Consider the following 25,986-nt stretch of genomic DNA (forward strand, 5'->3'; position numbering starts at 1 on the left):
ATTATAATCAAGGATTTTTTTTATAAATAAAATTCAATTGATTAAAAAATTCAACAAAATTAGAATTTTATTTTTTGAAAAAGGAAAGTTCTATATGGATCCAATTGTAACAATTTTTTCACGAAAAATCTGATTGTAGAAAACAAACAATTCAGACAAATTTAAAAAGATGTAAACAGATTATCAACAATTTAATACATTAATTATACTAAAATAATTAATTATTGTTGATTTAAATCTTGGACAATGTATCATTTATGGAAAACCCTCAGTTGGCAAGTGCTCCATTGCTCATATCTTGTTGAGCTTAGCAAGTACGAAGACAGTGGCAGAGGTGACGCATGGAATGAAAATCTCATTAGGAATGACACGTGGCATCAGTCGTTGCTTGACAAACAAGGCAGTGAGTGGAACACCAAAGATGTAAATCAGTGTGTCCTTGGCTCCTCCTACACCAGTAAATCCTGTACCCAAAATCACATCTTGGAAAATCCTTTGAAACTCTTCCCTTGTCAATGATCTTCCTTTGCCTTGGTGGTGGTTCTACAATTATATATGAATTAATATTTTTTTTTTCACATTATAAAATATTATAATTTTGTTGTTCACATTATTATAACCTTTACCTTCATGCCCATTCTAAAATATAGACCCATCTGATTGACGTTGGGCATCCTTACTGGAAAATTCTCCTATATACGTATGATTTGGGTAGTGTTAAAAATTAATGTTGTCAAATAAAAACTTATGTTGTTATAGTATGAATTTGGAAAACATCAACCTAATTAAATGTTCAAATTTACAATATGACAACACATGCACAATTTGGCAAGAAAGTTTCGTATACTTAGTATAGTGTTCTTTTATCAAAATTATGTTATAAGTAGTTACGTTGTCAAACTATGAATCTAGGTTACATATCCGAACAATATAAATGGTGCCCTACATTTTGGCAATGCAGATGACTTTGAAAAATGACTAGTATCATGTATACATGATGCATTTTAATGGAAAATTAAGGTTGAAGGAAGTGACACATAAATTGTTTACGTTATTCTCACATTGTACCACCATACAAGTTTTCACCACTCTTTTTCTTTTTTGAAACTGTTTTCTAATTAAGCATATTCGTGGATCTTGAAAATACAAATTCTTTTCTCGTTTTTATTTTCCAAAAACACTTTTTAGAAGACATTACCAGATGGATCCTTAGAAATGCTTACTTCGTATGCTTGCCTGAGTTTGCTTTCCGTTGGCAAGCAAAATTGTGTGTTACCAAGCTGCTTGTTGATTTCTCTACCAAAAATATGGGAGGAAGGTTAGCACATATGTTCATGGCCCCAAAAAAAAAAAAAAATTAATTAATTAATTAATTACTGCTCAGTAAATGATTTATACTCGACAGTTTCGCATATTGCTCGGTAAAAGTCAGTTAAGGTTGGTTCCTCAAAGGTGCCTGCAAAATGGGTTTCATAGCACTTCTCTATTATGGGTCTAATTTCCTTAATCTGGTTCTCCTCCGTTCCTGCGCATAAATATAAGGGTAATTTCAGGGTGACATTTATTAGTATAATCATAGACTTTAATTATTTAGATTATTAATATTGTTTATGTATAATAGAGTTCACTAGTATAATCCTCAAATACTAGAGAATTCTATTACACATCTCTACTATTATAAAGTCAGGCCGAAATCTATGGTGTCACACGATTTATCAAGAACCATTATGATAAATATGTCCATAAAAGATAAAGACATCCGCATATAAACTAAAAATAAATTAAAATGTGTGATTAAGAAAAAATTCCTCAAGCACAAGATAAACCAAAAAAATCTTTATGACGCCTGAAAAGAAAGGAAGCGTATGTTGAGAGGCTAGCAATGCGATGTTATTGAATTTGAATGTTATATAATACAACTAAAAGAAAAACGTTGACTTTATATCATTTCATAAGAGAGCAATATATTTTTGGTGAAATGCCCATTGGAGAGAGAGAGAGAGAGAGAGAGAGAGAGAGAGAGAGAGAGAGCATACCAGGAGCTAATTTCTTCAGAGTTTGGCCCATCTTCTATATTTTCTTCAGGAGATGGTGAAGAAATAAAGGGGAGAGCTTGATGTGCTTTAATATGATCCAAGCCTCAATATAGTGACTTGCGAAGTGGAAAAGAATATATGCATCTTTTGGAAGAGGAAGCAAAACCTTAGAGAATACAACATGTACAGGAGACATATGGAATAGGCATTAAGCAACGCATATTGCAATTGCCTAATTTGGGCCACCGATGCATAATGCCAACTCATGGTTATGTTGATGTATGGAGAGCTTTAATTGAGAGATTTTTCAAATATATTTATTTGATGAACACCTTGTGTGAGGTTTATTGACTCTACATTGTATTTTAATGATCTCAATCATGTATTTCTATGTATCCTTAAACGATCATCTCTACAAAAAAGTCATTTGAATTCGAAATTATTTGACTAGTCAATTAAATTGTTGTTATTTCAGTATATGCTCGTTGATTTTGTTGGTTACAAATAGATGTTTAATAATCTTTAATTTGTGCAATTTTTCGTAAAGATGATTTATGAAACCATAAATGAAGACTTGTAAAGTAGACGATACATATCATGGAAATAAATTTATAATGGACACCACAAAGTGTGCTCCACATAAATTTGAGAAATCTTCCGATAGAAGATGACTGCCATAAAATACAATATTAATAAATATACATATGCTATAATATTACTCTCATCACAAAAATTACTTATATGTCAGTGCTGCTACAAAGAGACACCTTTTTTTTTTTTTTTTTGTGGACGGCACAAAGGGACACATTGTAGCCATAAAACTTGGCATACTTTGTCTGATTGTAGACATTAATTTACTAGCCCACAAAACTATGACATGTGACATTTGTTGGATTGGTTATGCGTTTGTTTGTTACGGAGGAGAGATTCGTATGTACATTCCGCATGTCAACGAAATAATTAAGCATGGCAACATCATCACGTCATCATATGTACCTGCTTAGTTTCTCCTTCATGACAGATTAATTGTCTCAGATTCGAACATTCATTGTATCTTACTAGCAGGGGTGAAGCTAATAAAGGCTCTAAATGGTGAAGTGACCCTTCTCACCATCTCACCTTTTGAAAAAACTACAAAAGTAGAATGTTGATTTACAAAAGATGAAATTTTTTGTCTCGCATGTCCCTACTTATGCTACTTACCTTTTTAATTATTTCTTTAGTTGTAATAACTTAATAATACAAAGGATTTTATTATTATATGATTTTTTTCAATTTTGTTTTAATTCTTGTCATTTGAGATTGATCCCTCTTGATATATTTTCTGGCTCCACCACTACTTAGTAGTGTGTGTATGTGTGTGAGAAACCTTCTCTTCTTTATAATTTAATCTTCTTTTAAACATTCTTTGTGTAAGCAGCTGTTATTTGAACGACACATAACGAATGAAACTAATAATTATAAGACGATAATGTTATTGTCCGTATAATTTTAATGGCAATGTGGCACTATTTTATAGGTTCTACAAATAGGACAATTTTTTCTTATGCATTGTAATTAAAAAATAACTAAAAATTGGGCATAAAGTATTTTCCTAATAAAGTATCCAAAAATCACCTACTATCACGTGATTACCGATTCGGTTCTATGTACTTGCTTGAATATGTACCCGAATTCCTAGAAAACCTCCCACACATACATTGCATGATTTTATGAGCTAGCCTTCTGTAACATTCTGGACTGTCATTCTCAGCCACGCATAAAAACACACTACCATATTAATCTACCCACAAAGACAAGACACTCTTACACTCTTCTTCATCTCTCATTGTCACATTTTATAAAATCTAACGAACAAAGGGTACTAGTAATAATTCTTTCACCTCCTCTGTTTCTGTTTCTGTGTCTTCTTTTTTGTGTTTTGCTGACCAACCATGGCCGAGAAGGATAAGGAGAAAGAAACGGATCCGTTTCTGTATGAGAGTGAAGATGAAGACGATGATATTGAGGAGAACAAGACTGAGAGTGGGAGCAGTTCTAGTAGCAGCCATGGTGGTGACCATGCTGAGGTTTCCTCTCCTGTTAGTTTTACTTCTCAGAAATGGCCTCAGAGTTACAAGTATGCATCTTCCTTTCACCCCTTTTGATAACTTATTGGGTCATTCTTAATTGGTTCCATTTTGATATCAAGAGATGTACACTGTAGAAATCTCCTGCCATTTGATTTGTTTTTGTCATAACAGATTATGTGGATTAAAATTTAAGTTAATTTTGTACCAATTGTGTGATAAGAATTCCATCTCTGTTTCAATTATGCATAATTTTTAATCAGCAAGAAGATGTTCTGTATGCTGTGCGGAAAACTAATGCAGAAGATGGGAGAAAAGAAAAATATGGTCCACCAAGAAACAAATGTTTTAGTTCAAGTGTTTGAGAAGGAGATTGTACCAAAGAATAGCAGAAACCAATTCAAAAGACTTAACATATTCCAATTCATCATTTAGAGCTTATTTTTCCACATGAGATTGTATCAAAGAAGACATTTATCTTATTGCACATACCTTCTTTTATACGGTCCTTCGTAGGCGCCTACCAAAGGTACTAAAGAATAGCAGAAACCAGTTCAGTTGATGTGCCTCTTTATACCGTCCCTTGTAGGCACCCCATTCAGTTCTCAATGAGGTACATCAACTGAACTAATCTGTAGTAGCGTGACTTGTGAGTGGATGTTGGCTCAACAAGAACTAAATCACTTCATTGTAAGATAAACTAAATCAGTCAACTATGGGAGCTAAAATAGGCTGATCATGTATGGATCGTCTTGCCTCAGTTGGATAAGTTAAATATCTAGTACATTATGCATCATTGTAATTTTGATTTCTTTTCCAGAGTAGTTGTTATATAATGATTTCTTAGACGCATTTTTCATCACATTGTATTTTATGTTATTTTTTGACAGGGAGACAATCGATTCTTACTCAATCGCAGCATCACCAAATATTGCAAATCTTGGATTTGTTCCAACTAGTAGCTATGCAAGCATTCACAATTATTCAAAAGGAATTTTAGACCTGATTACAAAGTCTTCATTCCTGTCTACCAATGAATCTGCTCCTCAAAAGGCTGATTTGGATAGGATATCAATAACCCAATCATTATTGTCAGAAAAATCTACTCTGCATAAGCAGCAGACGGGAGAACTACCTATTGGTCATGGCTGTAGCTTCACTCAAACCATCTTCAATGGTATACTTTTGATTTAATTGTTTTTGTGTGATATGATTTGCTTAGTTTTTGTATGATATTTGGTATTGATGTTCGTAGTGATTTTAAAAACATCAAAACCCTAATATGAGAACTAATGTTTGTGTGAGAAAATTTTCATATACTTATTTATGGTTTGATATGATTCTGCTTACTAAATAAATGTAGCATTTGCAAACAAAGGCTACATCAGTAGTTACATTGTGTCACGTCTTTCTGGACAGGAATTAATGTAATAGCTGGAGTTGGGCTTCTTTCAACACCTTCTACAGTGAAAGAAGCTGGCTGGGCAGGTCTGGTGGTGCTACTTCTTTTTGCAGTTGTGTGTTGTTACACGGGGGTACTCATGAGATACTGTTTTGAGGACAAAGAAGGCATCACAACTTATCCAGATTTAGGAGAAGCTGCCTTTGGAAGATATGGGCGTCTTTTCATATCCGTAAGTTGCAACTTATTGGCACTATATATGGCTCGACTATTAGCAATGAAGAGTTGGGCAGGCTAGTTCAATATGTTTGTTATTGCTTGCTGACATACCAATGCTTATCTTTCTTCTGGTCAATTTTAAGATACAGAAATTTATTTGAAGCACTTTACAGTCTAATTTGGCCAAGTCAACCTCATAGAGGATGATTTGTGTCATTGAATTGTATTGGATCTATAAATTTGCTTTATTTTCTGCATGATTTTGTTAGAACTTCCATGCCAATTACTTTTGTATTCAATATTTTCTGATATCATTGCGTCTTCTGATAACGGTGCAGATTGTTTTGTACGCAGAACTATATGTAAGTGAAACATTGATTCTAGTTTTACATTGTGGTTGAAGTTTTGAACCATAAGTTGTTTATACTAAAAAATATTTCTTTTCCATATATGCAGTCTTATTGTGTAGAATTCATTATTTTGGAAGGAGATAATCTCAGCAGGCTATTCCCAGGAACATCCTTAAATTGGGCTGGTTTTCAGCTGGACTCCTTGCACTTATTTGGAATAGTAACTGCCCTCATTGTTCTACCAAGTGTTTGGTTGAGGGATCTTCGTTTGATTTCCTTCCTTTCAGGTTTTGCAAACTTCTTCTGTCAAATGCCGCATTGTTTCCAAGCTTCGAAAATATGAATCATTTCATTTCCGATGCAATCAACTCAACTCTTAGCTGTTTTCTTTTGGCAGCTGGTGGGGTGATTGTCACACTTTTGATTGTTCTGTGTGTAATTTTACTCGGTACCGCTGGTGGGATTGGATTTCATCACAATGCTCAAGCAGTGAACTGGAATGGAATTCCATTTGTAATTGGTGTGTATGGATTTTGCTTTGCCGGGCATACTGTGTTTCCAAACATTTATCAATCCATGGCAGACAGACGACAATTTAGCAAGGCGATCATAATATGGTTTAAAACCTGTAATGCTTTGCTCCTTTTCGTACACACACATTTCTTGGCCTTCTTTCTTATATGCCTTGCACCTTTTCTCTTGTGCAGTTTTATATTATGTGTGCTCTTATATGGGAGTGTTGCAGTCATGGGATATCTCATGTTTGGTCAACAAACATTGTCCCAGATAACTTTAAACATGCCACCACATGCTTTTCTGTCCAAAGTTGCACTCTGGACAACAGTAAGTCTGAGATTTGTGGATTCTCACTTCATATTTGGTGAAAATATGTGCATTCTGAGCTCATTTTTGTTGCTTTTTTTTTTTCACAGGTTATCAACCCATTGAGTAAATATCCTTTTAGACTGTATATGTGAATGTGTGCGTTACTTGCGAATATTATATTAGTGGATATAATCTGATAATTCTGTGGTTAGCTTTTATTTGCTTCCTTAACATTGAGCAAATATGCCCTGTTGATGAACCCATTAGCAAGGGGTATTGAGGAGCTGCTGCCAGTTGGACTTTCTAATAGTACCTGGTGTTTCATTGTTTTAAGAACAGCACTTGTCATTTCTTCTGTTGGTGCTGCCTTTCTTATACCTTTCTTTGGTAAGTTTTGGCTTCAAGCACTCACTTCAATTCAAACCTTTCAGCTAGGTCACTGTAGAACTTAGACGAATTCCACGCTAACGAAAAATAGACATTAATCATTCGATGTCTACTCGCTCTCCCCTAGTCCGACAATGAACTGTTCAAAACCTTATAATTCAAACAAAAATGTTGAAAGTATTCCACTGCTATCTTTTATGCATTTATTTCCTGCGCCAGTCAAATTTTGTAAACCTAATTACCTCAGTTGTATTTTTCTTATTTCAGGTCTTGTGATGTCTTTGATAGGCTCTCTACTCAGTATTCTTGTGGTAAGCTTACACCTCTGTTCAGCAATTACATAGCTGCAGTTCATAAAATGACACAAACTGTAAGTAATTGAAGTCAACAGTGCCATAACCAATTATGAAATCTAATCTTAGAACTAAAACCAGGCTACTCTGTACATGTTAGGTGAGGTTTCCTCTGTTAAGTGTTAATCATCAATATGTTAGCTAGCTAGGAGCTAAACCGTAATCTTACTAGGCCCAAAGGTTGGGATTAAGTTGGATTGGATTATGTCTAATCCTGCTAGGCCGTGTAATAGCATATTGCAGTTAATCGAGCGCCTTAATCATAAATAGTACCAAACGCATCGCTGGATTACTGTTATCATCTCCAATCCAATGTAATTTAGTGCGATCCACTTCTACATCATAATTCCATTTTATCCCAGTCACCAAACATGGTCATTATGCCTTACATCCTCAGCAATGGAGACAAGTAAGGAAAGATTTCTGATCTTATGTCTTATTTTCTTTCTTTCTCTGGATTCTTCTTCCTCAGACTAGTTTTGATTGAGAAATAGTTTGTGCAAATTGAAATGGTCTGTTGATAGACTGAAAATTGTGATATGGGTTCATTATTATGACAGCATGAGTTTTTGTGTTTTTTTTTTGGCTAGCATCTCTTATCTTCGGTTTGTTCCTTTTCGTTTTCTTTTGGTGTTGATATTAAATATTTGAAAATACATATAAAAATAATAATAATCAATCTGATATGTGTGGCTTTGGTGCAGTCAGTAATAGTGCCGTCGCTATGCTTTCTGAAAATAGCAGGAAGGAAAGCTACAACGGTACAGGTAAGGGAACTCTACACCTTAATTTTTTACTCAAAGCATCTTGCATTTTCTTTAGCTCATTTGGTGGCTCGGATTGGACTGGATTATTTTAATTAAATTGAACAAGTATCCTAACCGCTATGTAGTGAACTTATAAATTTTGTGATTGAACTTATTAAAATGGACAACAATCCAACATATTATGTCTTATACAAGTCTCATCTAGATAGGTGGAATTCATAAAAATTGATTTGAACCTGACTCTAATATAGTTCAAGCCGAGCCACCAACAGAGAACAAAATGCATGAGATAAGCTTCTTAATGCTTTTCTTTTGTGGTTATTTAGGTTGTTTCTAGTACCACAGTTGCTGCTTTGGGCATAATTGCCGCAACCCTTGGTACATATTCTTCAGTCTCAAAAATTGTGAAGAGCTATTGAAATATTCAAGTGGTTCGACAGTTAATAATACCGGTGCATTGCTTTGCTGCTCCTGCGCCACATATATGCATTCTTCCTATAATTTTAGACAGCCTTATAGGTATTATACCCTTTTTTTTTTTTTTTTCCTTTTTCCTTTTTGGTCTTGAATGGATTAATTGTGGTTGGAGATTGGGCATAAGGTGAAGACTTTTATTATACAGTGGCTTGTATCTTACTAACTTCTTCCTTCTCATTCCAGATTACTTGAGTAATTCAAATTGATTAATTGAACAATCTCATCACTCTTGCTTGAACTAGGGCAAGTAGCAAAATTTAATGGGTCTTACCTTTTCAATTACGAACATTCTCTAGGCTTGTGCTTTGCATGTAAATCACCTATGATTTGTTTTTTGAGCTTTTCTTTTCCACGGCAAAATAATTTATATGTAATAATATACTAAGGAAGAAAGTTGAGGTTCCATCTTAAAATCAATTGGCAATAAGGGGGATTAGCCGAATTCCTTATAAAATCAGGCTAAGTCTCTTAACTTTTCAAACGTAGGATAAACTCTCCCAACAACTAGAAGCATAAGTTTTCTCAAATTTTAGTCACAAATGATGTTATAGGCGACCCACGAGCACTAAAAATAAATTAGATTTAGAGAGGATTCAGATATGAACAAAAAAAAATTGTCACCTCAGTTGGCATCTAAAATTTTGAACTTTTTTTTTTTTTTACAGTAGGCAATATAATTTTATTCCAAATATGGAACAAAGTGTACTCAGGCCGGGAGCAGGGAGGAGCTAGGATTGTATGTGTGGGGGCCCCAAACCATAACACAAGTTTTTAATAGAAAAATTCAATCCTGCAACAGTAAATAATAGACTATGAAAAGGGCATTGATTTTGAGTATTATTGGAGGATTAATTGGCTATGGCTTTACTTTCCTTTCTTTACTCTATATTAATTGTGTAAAGTGGGACTATAAACATGTAATATATTCATGCTGGATATTCACGACTCAAACTGCTCCACGCATCGCTATGGATACTAAGGTTAGCACCCTGATTTAGGCAAGTGGGTGGTGGGATGTTCCCAAGGTTTATAGTTTATTTACTTTCATGGAAGCGGAGACTATCTTGTCTATACCTTTGGTATGTGATAACGTCGATTGTAGAATTTGGCACTTTACTACACATGAGCGACATACTGTGAAGAGTGGATACTAGGTTGCTTTAGAATATCAGAATTTTGCTCTCAGTCACACTAGCATTGGTACTGGTTCTAATCCGTCACAAAAATTATGGAAGCATATTTGGAAAATGAAAGTGCCGATGAAAATACAGCACTTTCTTTGGTGTTTCGCTCAGAATGGCATCCTGACAAAAACTGTCCTTTTTCATCGTAAGATCGCCATGGATGCGACTTGTTTTCGTTGCTCCACTGGCTGCGAACCATCAGTTCATGCCCTACGAGATTGCCTAGCTATTCGTCTCATATGGGAGTCTTCGGAACTGTAGACAGTTTTTCTTGGTTTGACTCGGATGACGTTGTTATTTGGTGTTGGCAGCATGGGATTTAATCCCAATTGCTCAACAACCTTTTTTTTTTTTCTTCCTGTGTTGTGGATATTGTGGAATGGTTGGAAAGCTGTCATTTTTGGTTTTGATACTATGTCTGCGGAGCATCTTCTTTTCCGTGCAAAGAACTATATTGCGGAATATCATCAATCTTAGTTACTACTTCATAAATGTATTTCTTTGCCCATTTCGGACAAACATTGGTGTCCTCCTTAGGTTGGTTATTTTAAGCTCAATGTCGATGGTGCTTTGGATTTGCGAGATGGTTTTTGGGATGTAGGTCTGATTGTTCGGGACTCACACGGTGTTCTTATAGGGGCGGTGGTAATGAGGGCACCTAGTCTCCTGTCTGTGTTGGCTACCGAGCTTTACGCTCTCAAAGTGAGTCTCTCTTTTGCCTTAGATGCATCACTTTTTCCCTTGGTAGTTGAATCCGACTCCCTGGCTGTAGTGCAGTTGCTATCAAAGGAGGAAGAATGTTTAGCTCCTGAGGGAGTGCTTGTGATTGAAATTCGGCGTCTTCTTCTAGCGTTATCCTCTTGTGTTCATTTTGTCCCCCATACTGCCAACATTGTGGCTCATAGTATTGCGAGTTATAGTCTTTGAGCAAAGGAGCTTTGTTATTGGTTGGGTGATGGACCTCCCTGGCTCCTAGATGGCGTTAGGGAGGATTGGTCTCATTTTGTTTGACTTTGTAATATGGGTGTTGACTCTTCTGTTTAGTCATTAGCATGGGTGGTGCTCTTTTCTACCCCAGGGTTTTATCTCTTGTGGTTTTCCAGGGGAAGGTTTTAACGAGGCCACCGCTAACATACTCATTCTTACCATGTAATATTCTCTTGGGGTTGAATGCAATACGATTTTCTCTACTAAAAAAAACACATGTAATATATAATTGTCAATGAAATTATTATGAAGTATAGGGTTTGCTTCCAACCACCCAATAATACTTGCATTAGGGGGCCATTACAATGGCTATATAGTATGTTATTCTTCAAAATGTTAGCCTCAGCTATATAATCCAGTATGTATGGGAACAATTGTTTTTTTGGGGGGGAGGCGGCGAGGCCATGATAGGTCCTAAGGTGGCTCCATCCCTAGCTGGGAGGATTAGACTAGCCTCTCTAGGAATAAAGGCGAAGTCGTCAATCTAATCAGTAGTGTATGTGGTAGCAAATTTCCTCCTAGGTGGATTTGTGGAAGATCTTCACTCTATTTTAAATGTTTGTTTGAAAATTCCGTGCAAAATAATAAAGATCAATTGGATAAACATGAGTGTGATGTTGGCCAAGGGCCCTTCGATGCCTAAGTCAAAAATATAATCTTAAGGAGATAGGTATTTTTCTAAAAGGAACATGAGAATTTTCTTAGAGAGAGAGAGAGAGAGAGAGAGAGAGAGAGAGAGAGCCTAAGGTTAGGGTTGCTCTTCCCAATTTTCCAATAATATTCGGATTTTGGAATTACCTTGTTTGGTGTGTTTCTTGGGATGTAAATAGGAGAATTATCTTGCGCCATCTTTAGAATAATAACAGGAATAATTCATCTTTTCTCAAGGAGATGGAGGATATCTTGGAGATTTAGTGCAATGAGGATTTCTTGATTTGTGGAGATAATATCCATTTGATTTGTGGAGGTATTATCTTTTTTTAGGCCCATTAGTAGGCTAATTATATGAGAATTTAATTAGCATAATTAATATGACCTAGTATTAACAGTTCAAGTTCTATGATATAGTATTAACAGTCTACTTCTTTGACAGTATTTAATAGTTGTGCAATATATACATTGCAGTCAAAACATGCTTCTCTTCAAAACATGTCAAAACATTGCTATTGGACTTTGAAGTTAGAGATTTTGTAATACCTTGGAGTTTGATACTGATGTTTTGTCAGTCATTTCTTAAGCTTATTTGTTTGATTTCTGACGGTCTTCTGTGCTTTTTGCAGCTTGAGTGTTTGTTTCTGGTTGTTGGTCAGTGATTTTTGCAGATTGGGTCTTTGATTCTGTCATTGTTGGATCTTTTCGTCGGTTACTTGTATGAAACGTGGTACCCTTGCATTAGTTAGCTGAATCTTAAGACGAAAGTGGAAAATGAATGTGGGTTTTTGAGATTGTACCTTCAGTCGATCTTTATGGATGAAATTTTCTTCCTTTTTTCCTGGGTTGTCCTTGTGCTGAATTGCTTTTTTAGGATTTTTCTAGTGTCAATTTTGAAGACCTGTGGCTATGGCAGATTGTAACTTCGAGTTGTCGGCTTTGTCGTTATATAGTTTGTTGCATGATCGGTGGTTATGAAGTTTGTCGCCTGATTGGTGGTTATGGAGTTTGTAGCCTGCTTTTGGACTTAGTGTCACAGAGATTGGGGAGTGAGAGATGAGTTGGTTTTCCGCTATTTGGGTCGCGTGTCTTGATTTTTAGATTGCTTTTTCGATGGGCTTGGTCAAATTGGGCTGTTTTGGCTATTTTTAAAAATTCTTTTCTAGCAGGGTTTGTTGAGTTTTCTGGGATTTTTTTTAAATTTTTTATGAGACATTTTGTGATTTTTGTTTTTTTGTTTTTTTGGTTTTTTGTTTTTGCATTAGCATGTTTTAGTTATTTGGGTTTTTTTTGCTCAAATTAGACTGGGCTTTTTTTTTTTCCCTGTATTTTGTGATGGCTTGTTTTATTTTTTTGGGCTTTATTTCGTTTCTAACCTTGTTTTTCTCAACTTGGGCTGGGCTTTTTGAAAGTCACTGTTAATGCACATTTTGAAACTCACTATTAAAAAGTTTGAAAATTAAAAGCTACATAGTAACAATTTTTTACATTTGAATGTCACTACATTGTAACTATTTGACACTTGAAAGTTAAGAAGCAGCAAAACATTTTGTTTAGAAAATACATATTAACAATTTGACATTTGGAAGTTAGAAGCTGAACATTTACTATTTGACAGTTCTAAAATCTGTGAAATCCATGCTTTCATCCTTTATTCCCTTTTGTGAAATACCAACTTTTTTCACTTTCCATTGTCTTCAATAAAACTTATTTTCTCATTTCACACACTTACTCTGTACTCAAGCTTTCTTCAATTTTTTTTCCTTGTGACAACTGTTGCATGTAGTACATGAAAAATACACCACAATCTTTTCTGCAAATTCACACACATATATGCAATATTTAGTGAATCATAGTTTAATTTGAATCAGGGGAAGAAAAGTGTTATTGTGACACGAACTTTTGGGTTGTTGGGCGCATTCCTTGCCCTCTTTAAAGTTGAATTTGGTGGGATCATGTTTCATAAGATATTGTATTGTTTAAGCAATTCATGGTGTAACTTTCAGGTTTGGAAGAAGTTTTGCAATCTCTTTAGTGAATTCTTTATTATAGACTCTTGAACTCAAGAAGTGTGAAGCTGTTTTTTTTTATTTTTTAAATTGTTGGAGCACATTCCTCAACTCTATTGAGGAAGACATTTGATGCATCTGTCTGCATTGTAGGCAAGTATGTTGTTAGCTTCATTGATTTTTGTTTAACTGTTTTGTTGATGCCTTGTATTAACAGTTTACAGTAGGATTCTGTCTTACCAAAATTACTGTTTTTTGTTGTTGTAGTATTCAATGGTTTGCACAATTTTCCCCCCTCAATGAGTTGTAGTGCGTCCATTGCAATGAATTAATGTCAAAGACAAGTAGGGTATAATGGCCGCCATCCGTTATTAGTATAAATACCTTTGAAGTTTTCCCTATGCATTTGTGGAGTTTGACAAAATATTCATCGAATGTTCTTGTGTGCATTTTACCTGTGAGATACCTTTGCAAGATAAATAGTTTTGGCATTAGAAAGAATGTGAAAAGTATAGGAAGATAAATAATTTGTGATATTTACTAGAAGTAATGAGATAGCTATGATCTTACGTAATTGTAGCACGTGATATATGCATTCTGTTGTCTTTTACGATCCTTCTTTTCATCATGATGAAGTATCTCCTCATCTGCATCTATGATTTGTCCAAAAATTTCAGTATCTCTTAGTCCCAGTTTGGGATTGCTGTCACTTTTAAAAATAGTTACTTATGCTGTGCTTTGAAAATAATTAGTTATAAAGTAAAGTAGCTCCATATTTGGTAAACAATATTTTTAAAGTGATGTTAGCACAAAAAGCAGTGTCAAAACTATTTGGTAAATTTTAATATAAAACTATTGTAACTGCAAATAATGACTAAAATAGACATGATGTTAAAAGTATTATAAACTAATCATGTGGTGGTAATGGTGGTGATGGAGTGGAGGTGGTGGTGGTGATGAAGGTGGAGTTGGTTGTTGTGGTAGTGGTGGTGCTGGGGATGGCGGTTGTGGAGGTGGTGGTGATAGTGGTGGTGTTGGTTGTGGAGGTGGTGGTGGATGTGGAGGTTTTGGAGGAGGTGGTAGTTGTGGTGATGGTTATGATGGTGGTGGAGGAGGATGAGGGGGAGGAGGATGTGGTGATGGTGGCGGTGGTTGTGGAGATAGTGAATGTGGGGTGCAAGTGGTGGAGTGAGATGTGGAAGTGGAGGTGGTGTCATTTTTTAAAATGAATGATGGTATTTTGGGAATTAAAAAAATTCAATAAAAGTTTATCTCTGCTTCTTTTGAAAGCAGCTTTGAAAAGCAACCTCGCGCCTGTTTTTAAAAGATACTGTCAAAAGGCCATTGCTTTTAAAATAATCGGGATATTTTATTTTTATCAAATACCTTAAACTACTTAACTTTAAAGTGAAACAGGTTTTTGGCAAAGAAAAAAAAAAGCAAACTCAAACGGGGCCTTAATAAGCCTTGTATGTCATCTTTGAACAAAATGCTTTCCTTTTGTCAAAAAGCAGTGCTACAATAGTATTTGTAGTTAGAAAAAATGTCAGTAAAAGTGAAAGAACTGTTCCATAATAGTGTCTTCCATTGAAAATGAATGAAACACATTGCCTTACCCATCAACTGAATCTTTTCAGTAATTTTTCAGCTTTTCTTTTGAAAGTTCATCCAGCATGTTGTAGACCTTATATGTATTCCATTGCAGGAATGAACCTTTGGCCCTCTTCTTTGATTTGGCTAGTTCTTGATTTTTTTTTTTGGGTGCATTTCTCTTTTGTGCTCTCGTCTTTGTTTTAGGGAATGAGGAATCTAGTTTGGTTTCCGATCTTTTGAGATGTTGTATCTTTGATTTTTTTGGCCATCGGATGCAAGTTTCTTGATTTTATCTCTTTTGCTTCACATTCTTGCTTTTCTCCTTTATCCTCTTCACTCTGCAATTTCTGTGCTAATTTTTTATCTCTCAGCAAGGCAATGACAACTTCGTTTTCATTTATAATCTCCAAGTAGGAAATCTTCTCTGCAAGAAGTTGATCATTTTCTAAATGCAGCTTTGTCTTGTAGGATTTTTCCTTATAAACATCAAGTTGTATGAAATTATTGTGATATGCTTCTTCCTTAACCAGCTTCTGCAATTGCTGCTGCTTCTTCCTTAATTCTTCTTTTTCATTATATAGCATATGAATCAGTTTATTCTTTTTTATGTAGGATGCTATTGCATCATGGATCTTTTGATGCTCTCCTTTCTTTGTCCAATATTCAACAACATTATTGATCCCCATTATATACTCTTTTGTAAGCTCTATTTCATCCTCCTTGTATTTCGGGATTGATCTAACAATTTATTCAAACAACGTTGAATTCTTGTATTATGGGATTTCAGTTTGGAGGTCATCTTGTAGCTGGTGGTGTTGTTGGACTTTATGTTCTTGGTTCTCTTGGTGCTCTTGCTCCTTTTGCTACGTAGAAAGGTATTCACTCTCTCCTTTATCAGTGACGTTGAGCCTCTTTTTTTGGATAATAACAGTGTTATGTTTTCCACAATATTAGAAAGGAAATATTAGAAAACATAAGATTAGCAAATTTATATACATGTATATATATGTGTGTGTGTGTGTGTGTGTGTTTTTGTACACCCTCAATTCAGTTTTCAACTATAAATATTAGATCATCATAGGTTATCTTACCCAATTTTTAAGTGTGATAATGAAGGCATCATCCTCTTCTTCATTTTCTTCTTCAGCAGCATCATCATGCTCTTCATTCACTTCTTCAGCAGCATCCTCCTCCTCTTGAACTTTAGTGTTTTTTTATCTGTTTGTTAATTAGAGTTAGTATTAAGAGTGTACTTCTATGACATGGTATTAAGTGTGTACTTTTATGACATGGTATTAATAGTGTACTTCTATGAAATGGTATTAATAGTTTACTTCTATGACATGATATTAATAATTTACTTCTATGACATGGTATTAAGAATGTACATCTATGACATATTGTTAACAATGTTGTCATATCAGCTGCATATTATTTGAAAGGAAGAGTACCTTTATGTGGTTGTTCTTTAGATGATGAAGCTTCGCACTCAGCTGTTGAAGACTCCATTTGACAGCCCCTGGTGTCATTTGTTCTCTTCCAGGAATTAGAGTGAGCAGGTTAGATCTTTAACACAACCAATACTGCACAATTTTATTTTATTTTATTTTATTGCAATATCACATGTCTATTCATATCATTAGAATAATGCTACAAATTTGCAGTTTGGAGATTTGTGTTCTTACCGGTATTAGGATTAGGCATCCACTCACGCTTGGCTGCTTTTTTTTTTTTTTTGTCCTTCTTGTTCTTCTTTGCTTGTTCTAATCCAAAATACATGTAGTCCAAAACTCCTTAAGCCCAATTATATTTCCCTATCTCTTCTAAGGTGTCTATTGTGGTTGTATATGTCCAAGCAAGTGTACAATCAGAGTTGCAGAAGAGATTGGTCATGAAGAGTTGTAGGATTATCAATCTTGTTATCCATAGGACCCTCTTTTGTTTCATCTTCAAGTGCTAAGTTCAAGCACTTATCAATTGAAGTCTTCGTTATCTTCTTAGAACCTATAAAGTATTTCTTTACAAAATGCAAATCCAGCCTTGTCGAGGTTGTAGTGCTTGGTAGCTTCTTGCCTCTGTTTGGCAAGCCAAAAATTTCAGCCACATCTTGGCTTTTCATCTCACTGTCACCATCATTAAACTTGAACTTCCTCGTCTTTGTGTCATAGTCTTGTATGAGTCTCACAATGTCATAATTAGACTTCATGCATTCTACCTTTGTTAACCTTTTCTGGATATATGCTTCTATTAGTGTCCAAAAAGGTGTCTTCGATAGCAGTGTCAAGACATTGTTCTGTTGTTCAAGTCTGTCTCTCTGTCTCTGATGTTGTCAATTGTTATTGCAAAAGTGAGCACATTGCTCTTGATCTGCACATAGTTTGAGCCATCCCATTTGTTTGGCTTCTTGTTTGTTTTTGTTTTGGATGATGACTATTTGTCTTTTGGTTTGGAGATTGGTCTGGTTTGTTTTTTCTTCATCATTTCTTTGGTATACCTGCATTAGAAATAGCAACATGACAGCCATGAATCGACACGACAATAAAGTAGTAGTGTTAATACCCTATACTGGAACTTTACAGTGGTAGAAATGCATTAGAAATAGGATTCATAGGGAACTAGCAATGTTATGACCTTATACTGGAACTTTATAGGGGGTAGACATGCATTAGAAATAGGATTTCATAGGAATCTAGCAGTGTTATTACCCTATACTGGAACTTCACAGTGGTAGACATGCATCAGAAATAGGATTTCATAGGAAACAATCAGTGTTATTACTATATACTGGAACTTTATAGTCATTAATCAACATGACAGTAAACTAGCAGTGGTAAGAATGAGTATATGACTAAGTATCTCTTTCTTTTTTGAGTTGTTGAAAGCCGACTATTTTATAGTCCTATGCAATTAGTCCAATAGTGAAAATCCATTATAGTTTCAAGATTTTGTCATGGATTCGAATCTAAAATACTGTAATTACCCTAGACTGTAACTTTATAGTGATAGACATGCATTAGAAATAAGATTTCATAGGAATCTAGCAATGTTATTACCCTATACTGGAACTTCACAGTGGTAGACATGCATCAGAAATAGAATTTCATAGGAAACAATCAGTGTTGTTACTATATACTGGAACTTTATAGTCATTAATCAACATGACAGTAAACTAGCAGTGGTAAAAATGGGTATATGACTAAGTATCTCTTGCTTTTTTGAGTTGTTGAAAGCCGACTATTTTATAGTCCTATGCAATCAGTCCAATAGTGAAAATCCATTATAGTTTCAAGATTTTGTCATGGATTCGAATCTAAAATACTGTAATTACCCTAGACTGTAACTTTATAGCGATAGACATGCATTAGAAATAAAATTTCATAGGAAACAAGCAGTGTTATTAACTTATACTGAAACTTTACAACCATTAATCAACATGATAATAAACTAGCAGTGGTAAGAATGGATATATGACTAAATATCTCTTTCTTTTTTGAGTTGCTGAAAACCGACTATTTTATGGTCCTATGCAGTCAGTCCAATAGTGAAAATTCAATATAGTTTCAAGATTTTATCCTTGATTTGAATCTAAAATACTGTTATTACCCTAAATTGGAATTTTATAGCTATTAATCAACATTACAGTTAAGGTTTGGTTTGTAAATGTCTTACCTTTGAAGTGTTTTCTTGTTGAAATTGTTCTCTGAAATTTTGTGTTGGTTTTGTAGGTGGAGATCAGTATGTGATGTTTGTTTTTGAAAGTACATCAAGCTTGGTGGTGGTTATGGAGTTTCGGTCTGCATAGATGCTGAAGACGCTTTGATGAAGACGGTGAAATGAACAGAGGGTTTAATGAAGCCGCTTGCTTGAAGTTAAGTTACGATTCTCGATATGGTAAAATGTTTGGGCTTTTTGTAACCGAAAAAAAATAATGTTTGGGTTTTTTTATAAAAATGGGATGGGGTTGTTTTGGGTGCTTTTTGAGTTTTGTTTTTTTGTTTTTTTTTTTCTGTTGGGCTTGATCAGTTGCAGTCCTATAATTTATAGGAACTTCAACACCAATTTGTTATATAGTAAATGGATTTTGGGTGTGTTTCTAAAGTGCATTCTATATGAATTTTTTATTATAAATTCAGCTCCTATTTTGGATATATTAGTAAAGCTCCTATTACACAAATACCTTAGTCATGTCATCAAAGTTAACAGATTTTTAGATGAAGTTGACGACAGGGGCAAAGTAGGTAACCAAATCTAGGTAAAAGGATGAAAGTCGACAAATTTTAGTTTGAAAGAGTAAAGTGAGATTTAATCGAATTTTAGGTTACATTGGTGTAATTAAGCGGTTATTTGTACGAGAGAAATCGAGAGAGAAATAGAGCCTCTTTTTAACCGACTAGCTCCAAGCGACCCAAAAACAACCGACATAAATAGGAAAAAGAGGGTCTATGTCGGTTGACGGCGGTGCAATGGCAGAGTGATGATGATGCGGTTGAAGAACAAGAGAAGAAGTAGAGAGAAACCACAGCACATCATCATTCACATATCTCAGCAGATTTATTCAAGAAAAAAAAGATAAAGACAGAAAGACAGCAAGGCATTCGCTGGGCATTTTTGCATATTTGGATTTGGTGGCATAGGAATATCAGCCCAACACACAAAACAACAATGGTTCAATTGCAGCTTGGAATTGGAAGCTTATGGTTATAGCACCAAGCACCTCGAACCCCATAGCCACACGCAACCACCAGAACCCAAGCAGAAGCGAATTGGGCTTTTTGAGGGCGCCAAATGTCAGCCTTGGTGGCTCGCACTGGCCGCCATCAGCAGCGGTACGAGGGCGGTCACCGCCTCGTTTCGGGGTATGTTTCTCGTTAGATTCACTGATGCTGGTAATTTTTGTGAACATGGTAATGTAATTTTATGCCTGTCTTCTTGGTTGGGTTTGGAAAACCCAAGATTGTGATGACAATGGCATTGTAACCACTGCCTCTTCCTGTCTCGTTGTTCTGAGTTTGTGTGTATTTTATGTTTCAATTCGCAGCTGCTAAGTTCCAAGGTGTTGCTTTTGTTAGGGTGTTCGATATATATATATATATATATATATATATATATATATATATAGATATATGCATTCTAGCCTTTATAGATTAGGCATTCTGGTCTTTCTAACTCTGCTCATTCCTCCACCCGTTGCCAAATTTCTTACCCATAAAAACCAAATTTCATAACAGTGAGAGTGAGTGTGAGACTGGGTTGTTGTTAATAAGAAGCATCACTGCTGCTCCTGGAACTCTGCTTATTCCTTAACGTGTTATCAAATTTTTTACTTATAAAACTAAAAAGAAAAGTGGTATTTTTCCTAATTTAGAACCAGGGATTGCAGTTCTATTAAACCACTTATGGTTGGCTTGTGGGTTTTTCGCAAAATTTTGAATTAGTCTTTAGACGAGACTGGATCGTTAATTTATGAGAACCTTAGCGCCCGTTGAGAGATTTTTATTTTTTTTGTTATTTGTCTAACTAAAGGAAAAGAGAGACTCTCAAATGTCACAATTATCTTTAAACAACACTGGATCATGCCACAATCATCTGTCATTCTGTAGACGGTTGATGCTTACAGACCCTCAAATGCTGGGACTTGGTGAGTTCTGAGTTGGTAAATGTATGCTTTCTGTACTGTATGTAATTGTTACTGCAGTTGACCTTGCCAGTGTCTGTACTGTACATAATTTGTTGCTAACAACTAGTTATTTTGTGCATCAGCTTTTTTCAGAACTATTCTATATCAGATTATGCTACTTTAAGAGTTGACAAACTTTTGTATCTTGTCATATACATTTATGTATTTCTTTTAGAACTTACCCTGCCAAGCATATATCACAAATTATATCGAGAGCATATGTTTATTTATGTCTCTTCATCTAATTTCAGTTGTTTACAGGTGTATTCCCTTCAAGTATACAAATCTTGTTGAAAATAGTGATGGGACACATGAGAAGGTTGTCAAAGTTCTAATGATCAACTCAACTAGTGGACCTGGGCTAGTCTTTCCAAAGGTAGAATTTATTTCCTTTCATTGTTAATTCTTTTACATATACAATTTGTGTAAACATATTAATAACTTCATGCTAAAGAGGTGTCCTTTGTTTCTCATCTATATTTATGTGTTTCTCATCTGTACTTATATTTATGTGTTTCTCATCTATACGTATATTTATGTGTTTCTCATCTATATTTATGTGTGCGTGTCACACATATTAAATAGATCTGGAACCATATTGGCCACAAATATCTATGAACAAATTTACTAGCTTAATACGATATTCAAGGCTATCGAATGTGTAAAAGGCATATAAAACAATAATATATGACCACTCTTAACTGTATGGCTGTTTAATTTAAAACAATAATATTTGACCACTCTTGACTGTATGACTGCCATATTTCTGTTTTTATTTTGGAGTTTCCATTCAGCTGTTGTGAATGCACAGAAGATGGAATTTAACTCACAACATGTCTCCTTCAGCAGTAATGTTTTATCTTACTTAAAAATGAAGGAACCCCACTACATCTGATGTAGAAAATGAAGACCGCCCCAAAAGGTAACAATGCCAGTACCTAGAAGCACTTAAAAATGCTAACAACCTTAGTGAAAGAAACACTAGGATCCTTCTTTCATTTCTCTTTCTACAAGAAACTTCAAAAAAAACATTTAGATTTGATCTCTCTCTCTCTCTCTCTCTCTCTCTCTCTCTCTCGCTCTCTCTCTATTATAGATGACTGGAAATGTGTAAGAACTTTTTCTTGTATGGGGCAGGGAAAATGCGAATTTCTGCTTACTCATTTTCATACCCAACTAGCACCAAAATTGTAAAAACACGAGTCTTAATTGCTGTGGATAAGGATATAAATGACTATAGAAATTTTCTATATTTTCTCAAGCATGGAAATCTAGGATGAGTATTTTTCATTAGAGCTTTCCATGTGAAATGAGTCACCTAGGAAAAAAAAAAGCTGTGAAACCTGTGATTTGTTTCGTTGGAATTTCCATTTTCCAGTCCCTTCTGGCTCCTGCCCAGAAAAAAGACTTCAAATCAAAGATGTTAAGGAAAACTAGCTATCTCAGATGTATTACCACTTTGAACTGCTCTCCCAAGATACCTTTCCAACATTTTTTTAGCTGCCATCGATTAATGATTGAAATTTCTTAGATGTATTATAATTTGTGAATTTGTATGACTCCTCAATTTTATCTGCTACACACTTTAAATTCTTTAAAGGAAGCCATTACTTACAAATCTTAAAACTATACCTTCCGTTTAGAGTGAATCCACACATAATTCATTCCAAAAGAAACCAATTCAATGCTAGCCTGCATTTACTTTTTGAGTGACTTCACGTGATAAGGCCTTCTCTTCTCCCTACCATTTGTTGATAATGGAAAAGCTCCATCCAACTCTGATCTAAAAGGCATCTCTGTTTCTCACCTACATAACAATTTATCATGTAACTTCAGTTTTCTTCTGTTTAATATAGGCTAAAATTTATTTTTCTGCTGCTGTGCACAGGTTTTGTCCTTTTAAATTATGTCACTGACATCAGTGATATATTCAAAGCCTGAAATCTAGGGTTGCTATTGAGTTCAATTTTGATGCATGAGTGGTAATACTTGAATCAGCTATCATTTATATATGTCATACCTGCAATTATGACATATATTTTAAATCATAGGGTGGATGGGAAAATGATGAAACCGTTGAGGAAGCAGCAATACGTGAAGCTGTAGAAGAAGCTGGTGTACGAGGGGATATAATGGTAAGAACTGCCTCTTTCTTTCATATGTGCATGGTTAAGTTCTTCCGTGTGGATATTTGTTATTGGATAGTGTTGTCCTGTCTGTGAGTATGAGTTAATGTTAGTACTGCCAGTAAAGTCATCGAACACCATGAATGTTTCAGTTATGTGTTTGTCAGTTTTGCATTCACTTTCTTGATTGAGCAAAGACTTTATATGATCATTACGATGTCTATAATGGATGAAATAGATGATAAACAATGTAATGAGCTATTGTATTCATGGAAATATGACCACGCAGTCAATGAAGAAATGATCATGGATAGAATTATGAGCTCGATGTGATTGATGCCATTTTATTGTCCAAGTTTAGCATGTACTGTTTCTAAATTAATAAATAGGTTTATCTATGCGCATGTAGATTTTTTGAAGATAGACTAGCATAGCATGAGTTTTGAAAGTGTTATTTACTCTTCAGTATTATTTCCCTGCTTTTCTGACTTTTGAAAGTGTAATACTGGATTCCTTTCTTCCTGCCACCATTCCTAGTAAGTAATGGCCAACAAAGTATTGTGAGATAGATATTGGGCTAAACATTTTTTCTTGGGTGTCTTTGGAAGATATATGAAAATTTGTTCTCTGATTTTGATTGCCCTTTCCCTTCCCACTCCCAAAACTGCTTCTGGACTGAATATAATTATTGCTTGCAAAGATGACTTTATGCCTTATGGTCAGAAAGGGACTTCTTTCTGACAACAGTTCCTTATCTTTCAATCTTTGATTATTTGTCTGTTTCAGGATTTTTTGGGGCACTACTTTTTTAAAAGCAAGACTCTGCAAGACGAGTTGAGTCCTGAAGGTTTGTGCAAAGCTGCCATGTTCCCTTTGCTTGTGAAGGAAGAGCTCCAGTTTTGGCCAGAACAGAATACTCGTCAAAGAAGTTGGCTTACTATTCCTGAGGCTTTAGGACTTTGCAGGCATCAATGGATGAAAGAGGCTCTTGAGGCCTTCTCAAGGTGGTATGCAGATCAGATGCTGAGCAACCCAAAGAAAGAGAACCATGTAATTTCGCCTGACACATCTGCACACCAGGATTAACTATGAAGTCACCTGACTGAAACTGATTTCAGTGCCGTTTCCTTTCCGTTTTCAGGGTTCAGGCATACCCCAAAGCTTTGACGGCCACCTTAGAGAAACAAGTCGGAGGAGCTAATACAAGCTCGACTAGCAAATGTACATGTCCTACTAATATGCGAAAAAAGAGATTGGAAACCAGCTAGCAGTTTGGTGTGATAGTAAGAATTTTCGCATTTGACTCGGTTTCTACTTAATCTTGTTTTAGGGAATCTACCTCTCTGTTTCCTTCCCGCCCACCTTCTTTGTGGCCTATTTTTTCTTTGTGGGGTATCTCCCCCCTTTTGGCATCATCTCCTGAATTTATCCCAAAGTGACATGGCATCCTCCCATGCTGTGTTGGATCCAGGTCAATATGGACGGTTCTTGGGAGCACTTTGGGGGTGGGTTTTGGTAAACTCATCAAGACTATGCTGGTTTTGTTTTGGGTGCTTTTGCTGTAATTTGCCAAGCTCTGTGGCTGTTGAGGTCCTAGCCGTGATTGAGGCAGTTTGGGTTGCTTAGATCCGGGAGTGGCACGATATTTGGTTAGAGATTTATTCTGCATTGCTTGTGGCATATTAGATTCTGTGTTCTCTTATATCTATCGTGGGGGTAATAGAGTGGTTGATGCGTTGGCCAACTTCGGAGTGCCTTCGTTGAGTTTTCAGTTGTCTGGTTTTTGGTTGAAGTATTTTTTATTTGTTTTTTTAAGGGGTAAGGTTTTCATGTACCCCATGCGTTGGCCAATTTTTGATTTGTTTATTTTTAATAATACTAGGGACACTAAATTTGTGCACCAAACTTGGATTCTGAATGATGTGGCATATGCGACCTTATCAATAATTAATGAACTTATTCCAACTTGGATTCTAATTAGTTAATTTATTTTACGGGCAAAATTGAAAAAAAAAAAAAAACTTAAAATTTAAACCGTAAAAAAAATTAAAATCTGCAGCCACGTTCTTGAAACCCTAGCCGTCATCATACCCATGTACAACACCCAAAACTACAGCAGCCAAAGCTCTTCTTTGGGATTATTTGCATCTTCTCTTTCTCCTTCAAGGATAAGGGAGAACATGGTGCAATCCAATGGCAAAAACAGAGAAGAAATAGTACGATCTGACTGCAAAAACATAGAATAAATTTCCAGAAAGAATTAATGAGTCGTTTCTTGAGCCTAAGTTGATTTTTTCAGAAAGAAATAATAAATTTCCAGGAGGAGAAGGAGAAGACGTAAATAGTCCCAGCGAAGAGCTTTGGCTGCTGTACGAAGAACTTTGGTTGCTGTGCTTTAGCCTGAAAATAATCCCAAGCAAAAGACGCAAAGCTTTGGCTGTTGTATGTCGGTGTGAGTATGACGACGGCAATGGTTTCAAGAACGGGACTGCAAATTTTTATCTTTTGGCTTATTATCACAAAACGTTCCTAAAGTTTACGAAACTATTAGATTGCATCCTTAATGTTTTTTTTTTTGGTCATTCGTGGTCCTCGAGGTTAGTATGCATGATCACAAATAATTCCTGCCGTTAGGTTCAGTAAAAAACTCCACTAGTTTGCTAACGTGGCATATATATATATATATATATATCATAAAACATCATTGAGGTTCACACACCTATCACAAATGGTCCTTACGAAATTTTTAAAATTTTTAAATTTAAAATTCATAAAATGTTTGTTTTCTTTTTAAAATTTTATGAATTATAATTATTTTAAAATATGTATTAAATTTTAAATATATGTGACACTATATTATTGTAGATATGGGCT

General features: G+C 35.2%; 3 protein-coding genes across 5 annotated transcripts; 2 read left to right on the plus strand and 1 right to left on the minus strand.

The window, feature by feature from the left end:
* Positions 1–49: 49 nt before the first annotated feature.
* LOC103341387 (uncharacterized) lies at positions 50–2,179 on the minus strand. 2 transcript variants are annotated; one of them, XM_008244898.2, is made up of 5 exons: positions 2,037–2,179; positions 1,399–1,525; positions 1,224–1,296; positions 627–692; positions 50–543 (listed from the first exon to the last, which is right to left on the minus strand). In XM_008244898.2, exons 1-5 carry the CDS (start codon positions 2,065–2,067, stop codon positions 292–294), a joined length of 549 nt encoding a protein of 182 aa, XP_008243120.1. In that variant the 5' UTR covers positions 2,068–2,179; the 3' UTR covers positions 50–291. The 2 variants fall into 2 exon arrangements, with proteins under 2 accessions (XP_008243120.1, XP_008243121.1); XM_008244899.2 differs by lacking the exon at positions 627–692.
* Positions 2,180–3,794: 1,615 nt separating this feature from the next.
* On the plus strand, positions 3,795–9,103 carry LOC103341386 (Transmembrane amino acid transporter family protein). The gene is made up of 12 exons (XM_089043533.1): positions 3,795–4,155; positions 4,996–5,282; positions 5,525–5,739; positions 6,065–6,088; positions 6,183–6,363; positions 6,474–6,693; positions 6,784–6,919; positions 7,009–7,026; positions 7,141–7,288; positions 7,556–7,599; positions 8,346–8,408; positions 8,735–9,103. Exons 1-12 carry the CDS (start codon positions 3,971–3,973, stop codon positions 8,825–8,827), a joined length of 1,614 nt encoding a protein of 537 aa, XP_088899659.1. The 5' UTR covers positions 3,795–3,970; the 3' UTR covers positions 8,828–9,103.
* Positions 9,104–19,673: 10,570 nt separating this feature from the next.
* LOC103341385 (nudix hydrolase 16, mitochondrial-like) lies at positions 19,674–25,090 on the plus strand. Of its 2 annotated transcripts, XR_001678433.2 has the most exons (6): positions 19,674–20,165; positions 21,248–21,362; positions 23,038–23,121; positions 23,899–24,162; positions 24,254–24,395; positions 24,584–25,090. XR_001678433.2 is itself a non-coding variant. In XM_008244896.2 (5 exons), exons 1-5 carry the CDS (start codon positions 20,095–20,097, stop codon positions 24,311–24,313), a joined length of 594 nt encoding a protein of 197 aa, XP_008243118.2. In that variant the 5' UTR covers positions 19,675–20,094; the 3' UTR covers positions 24,314–25,090. The 2 variants fall into 2 exon arrangements, 1 of the variants encoding a protein (XP_008243118.2); XM_008244896.2 differs by having other exon boundaries at positions 19,675–20,165; positions 24,254–25,090.
* Positions 25,091–25,986: the final 896 nt, after the last annotated feature.

This window comes from Prunus mume, linkage group LG8, assembly GCF_029339155.1.
Source record: "Prunus mume cultivar Tortuosa linkage group LG8, ASM2933915v1, whole genome shotgun sequence".
In the NCBI taxonomy this organism is placed as follows: Eukaryota; Viridiplantae; Streptophyta; class Magnoliopsida; order Rosales; family Rosaceae; genus Prunus; species Prunus mume.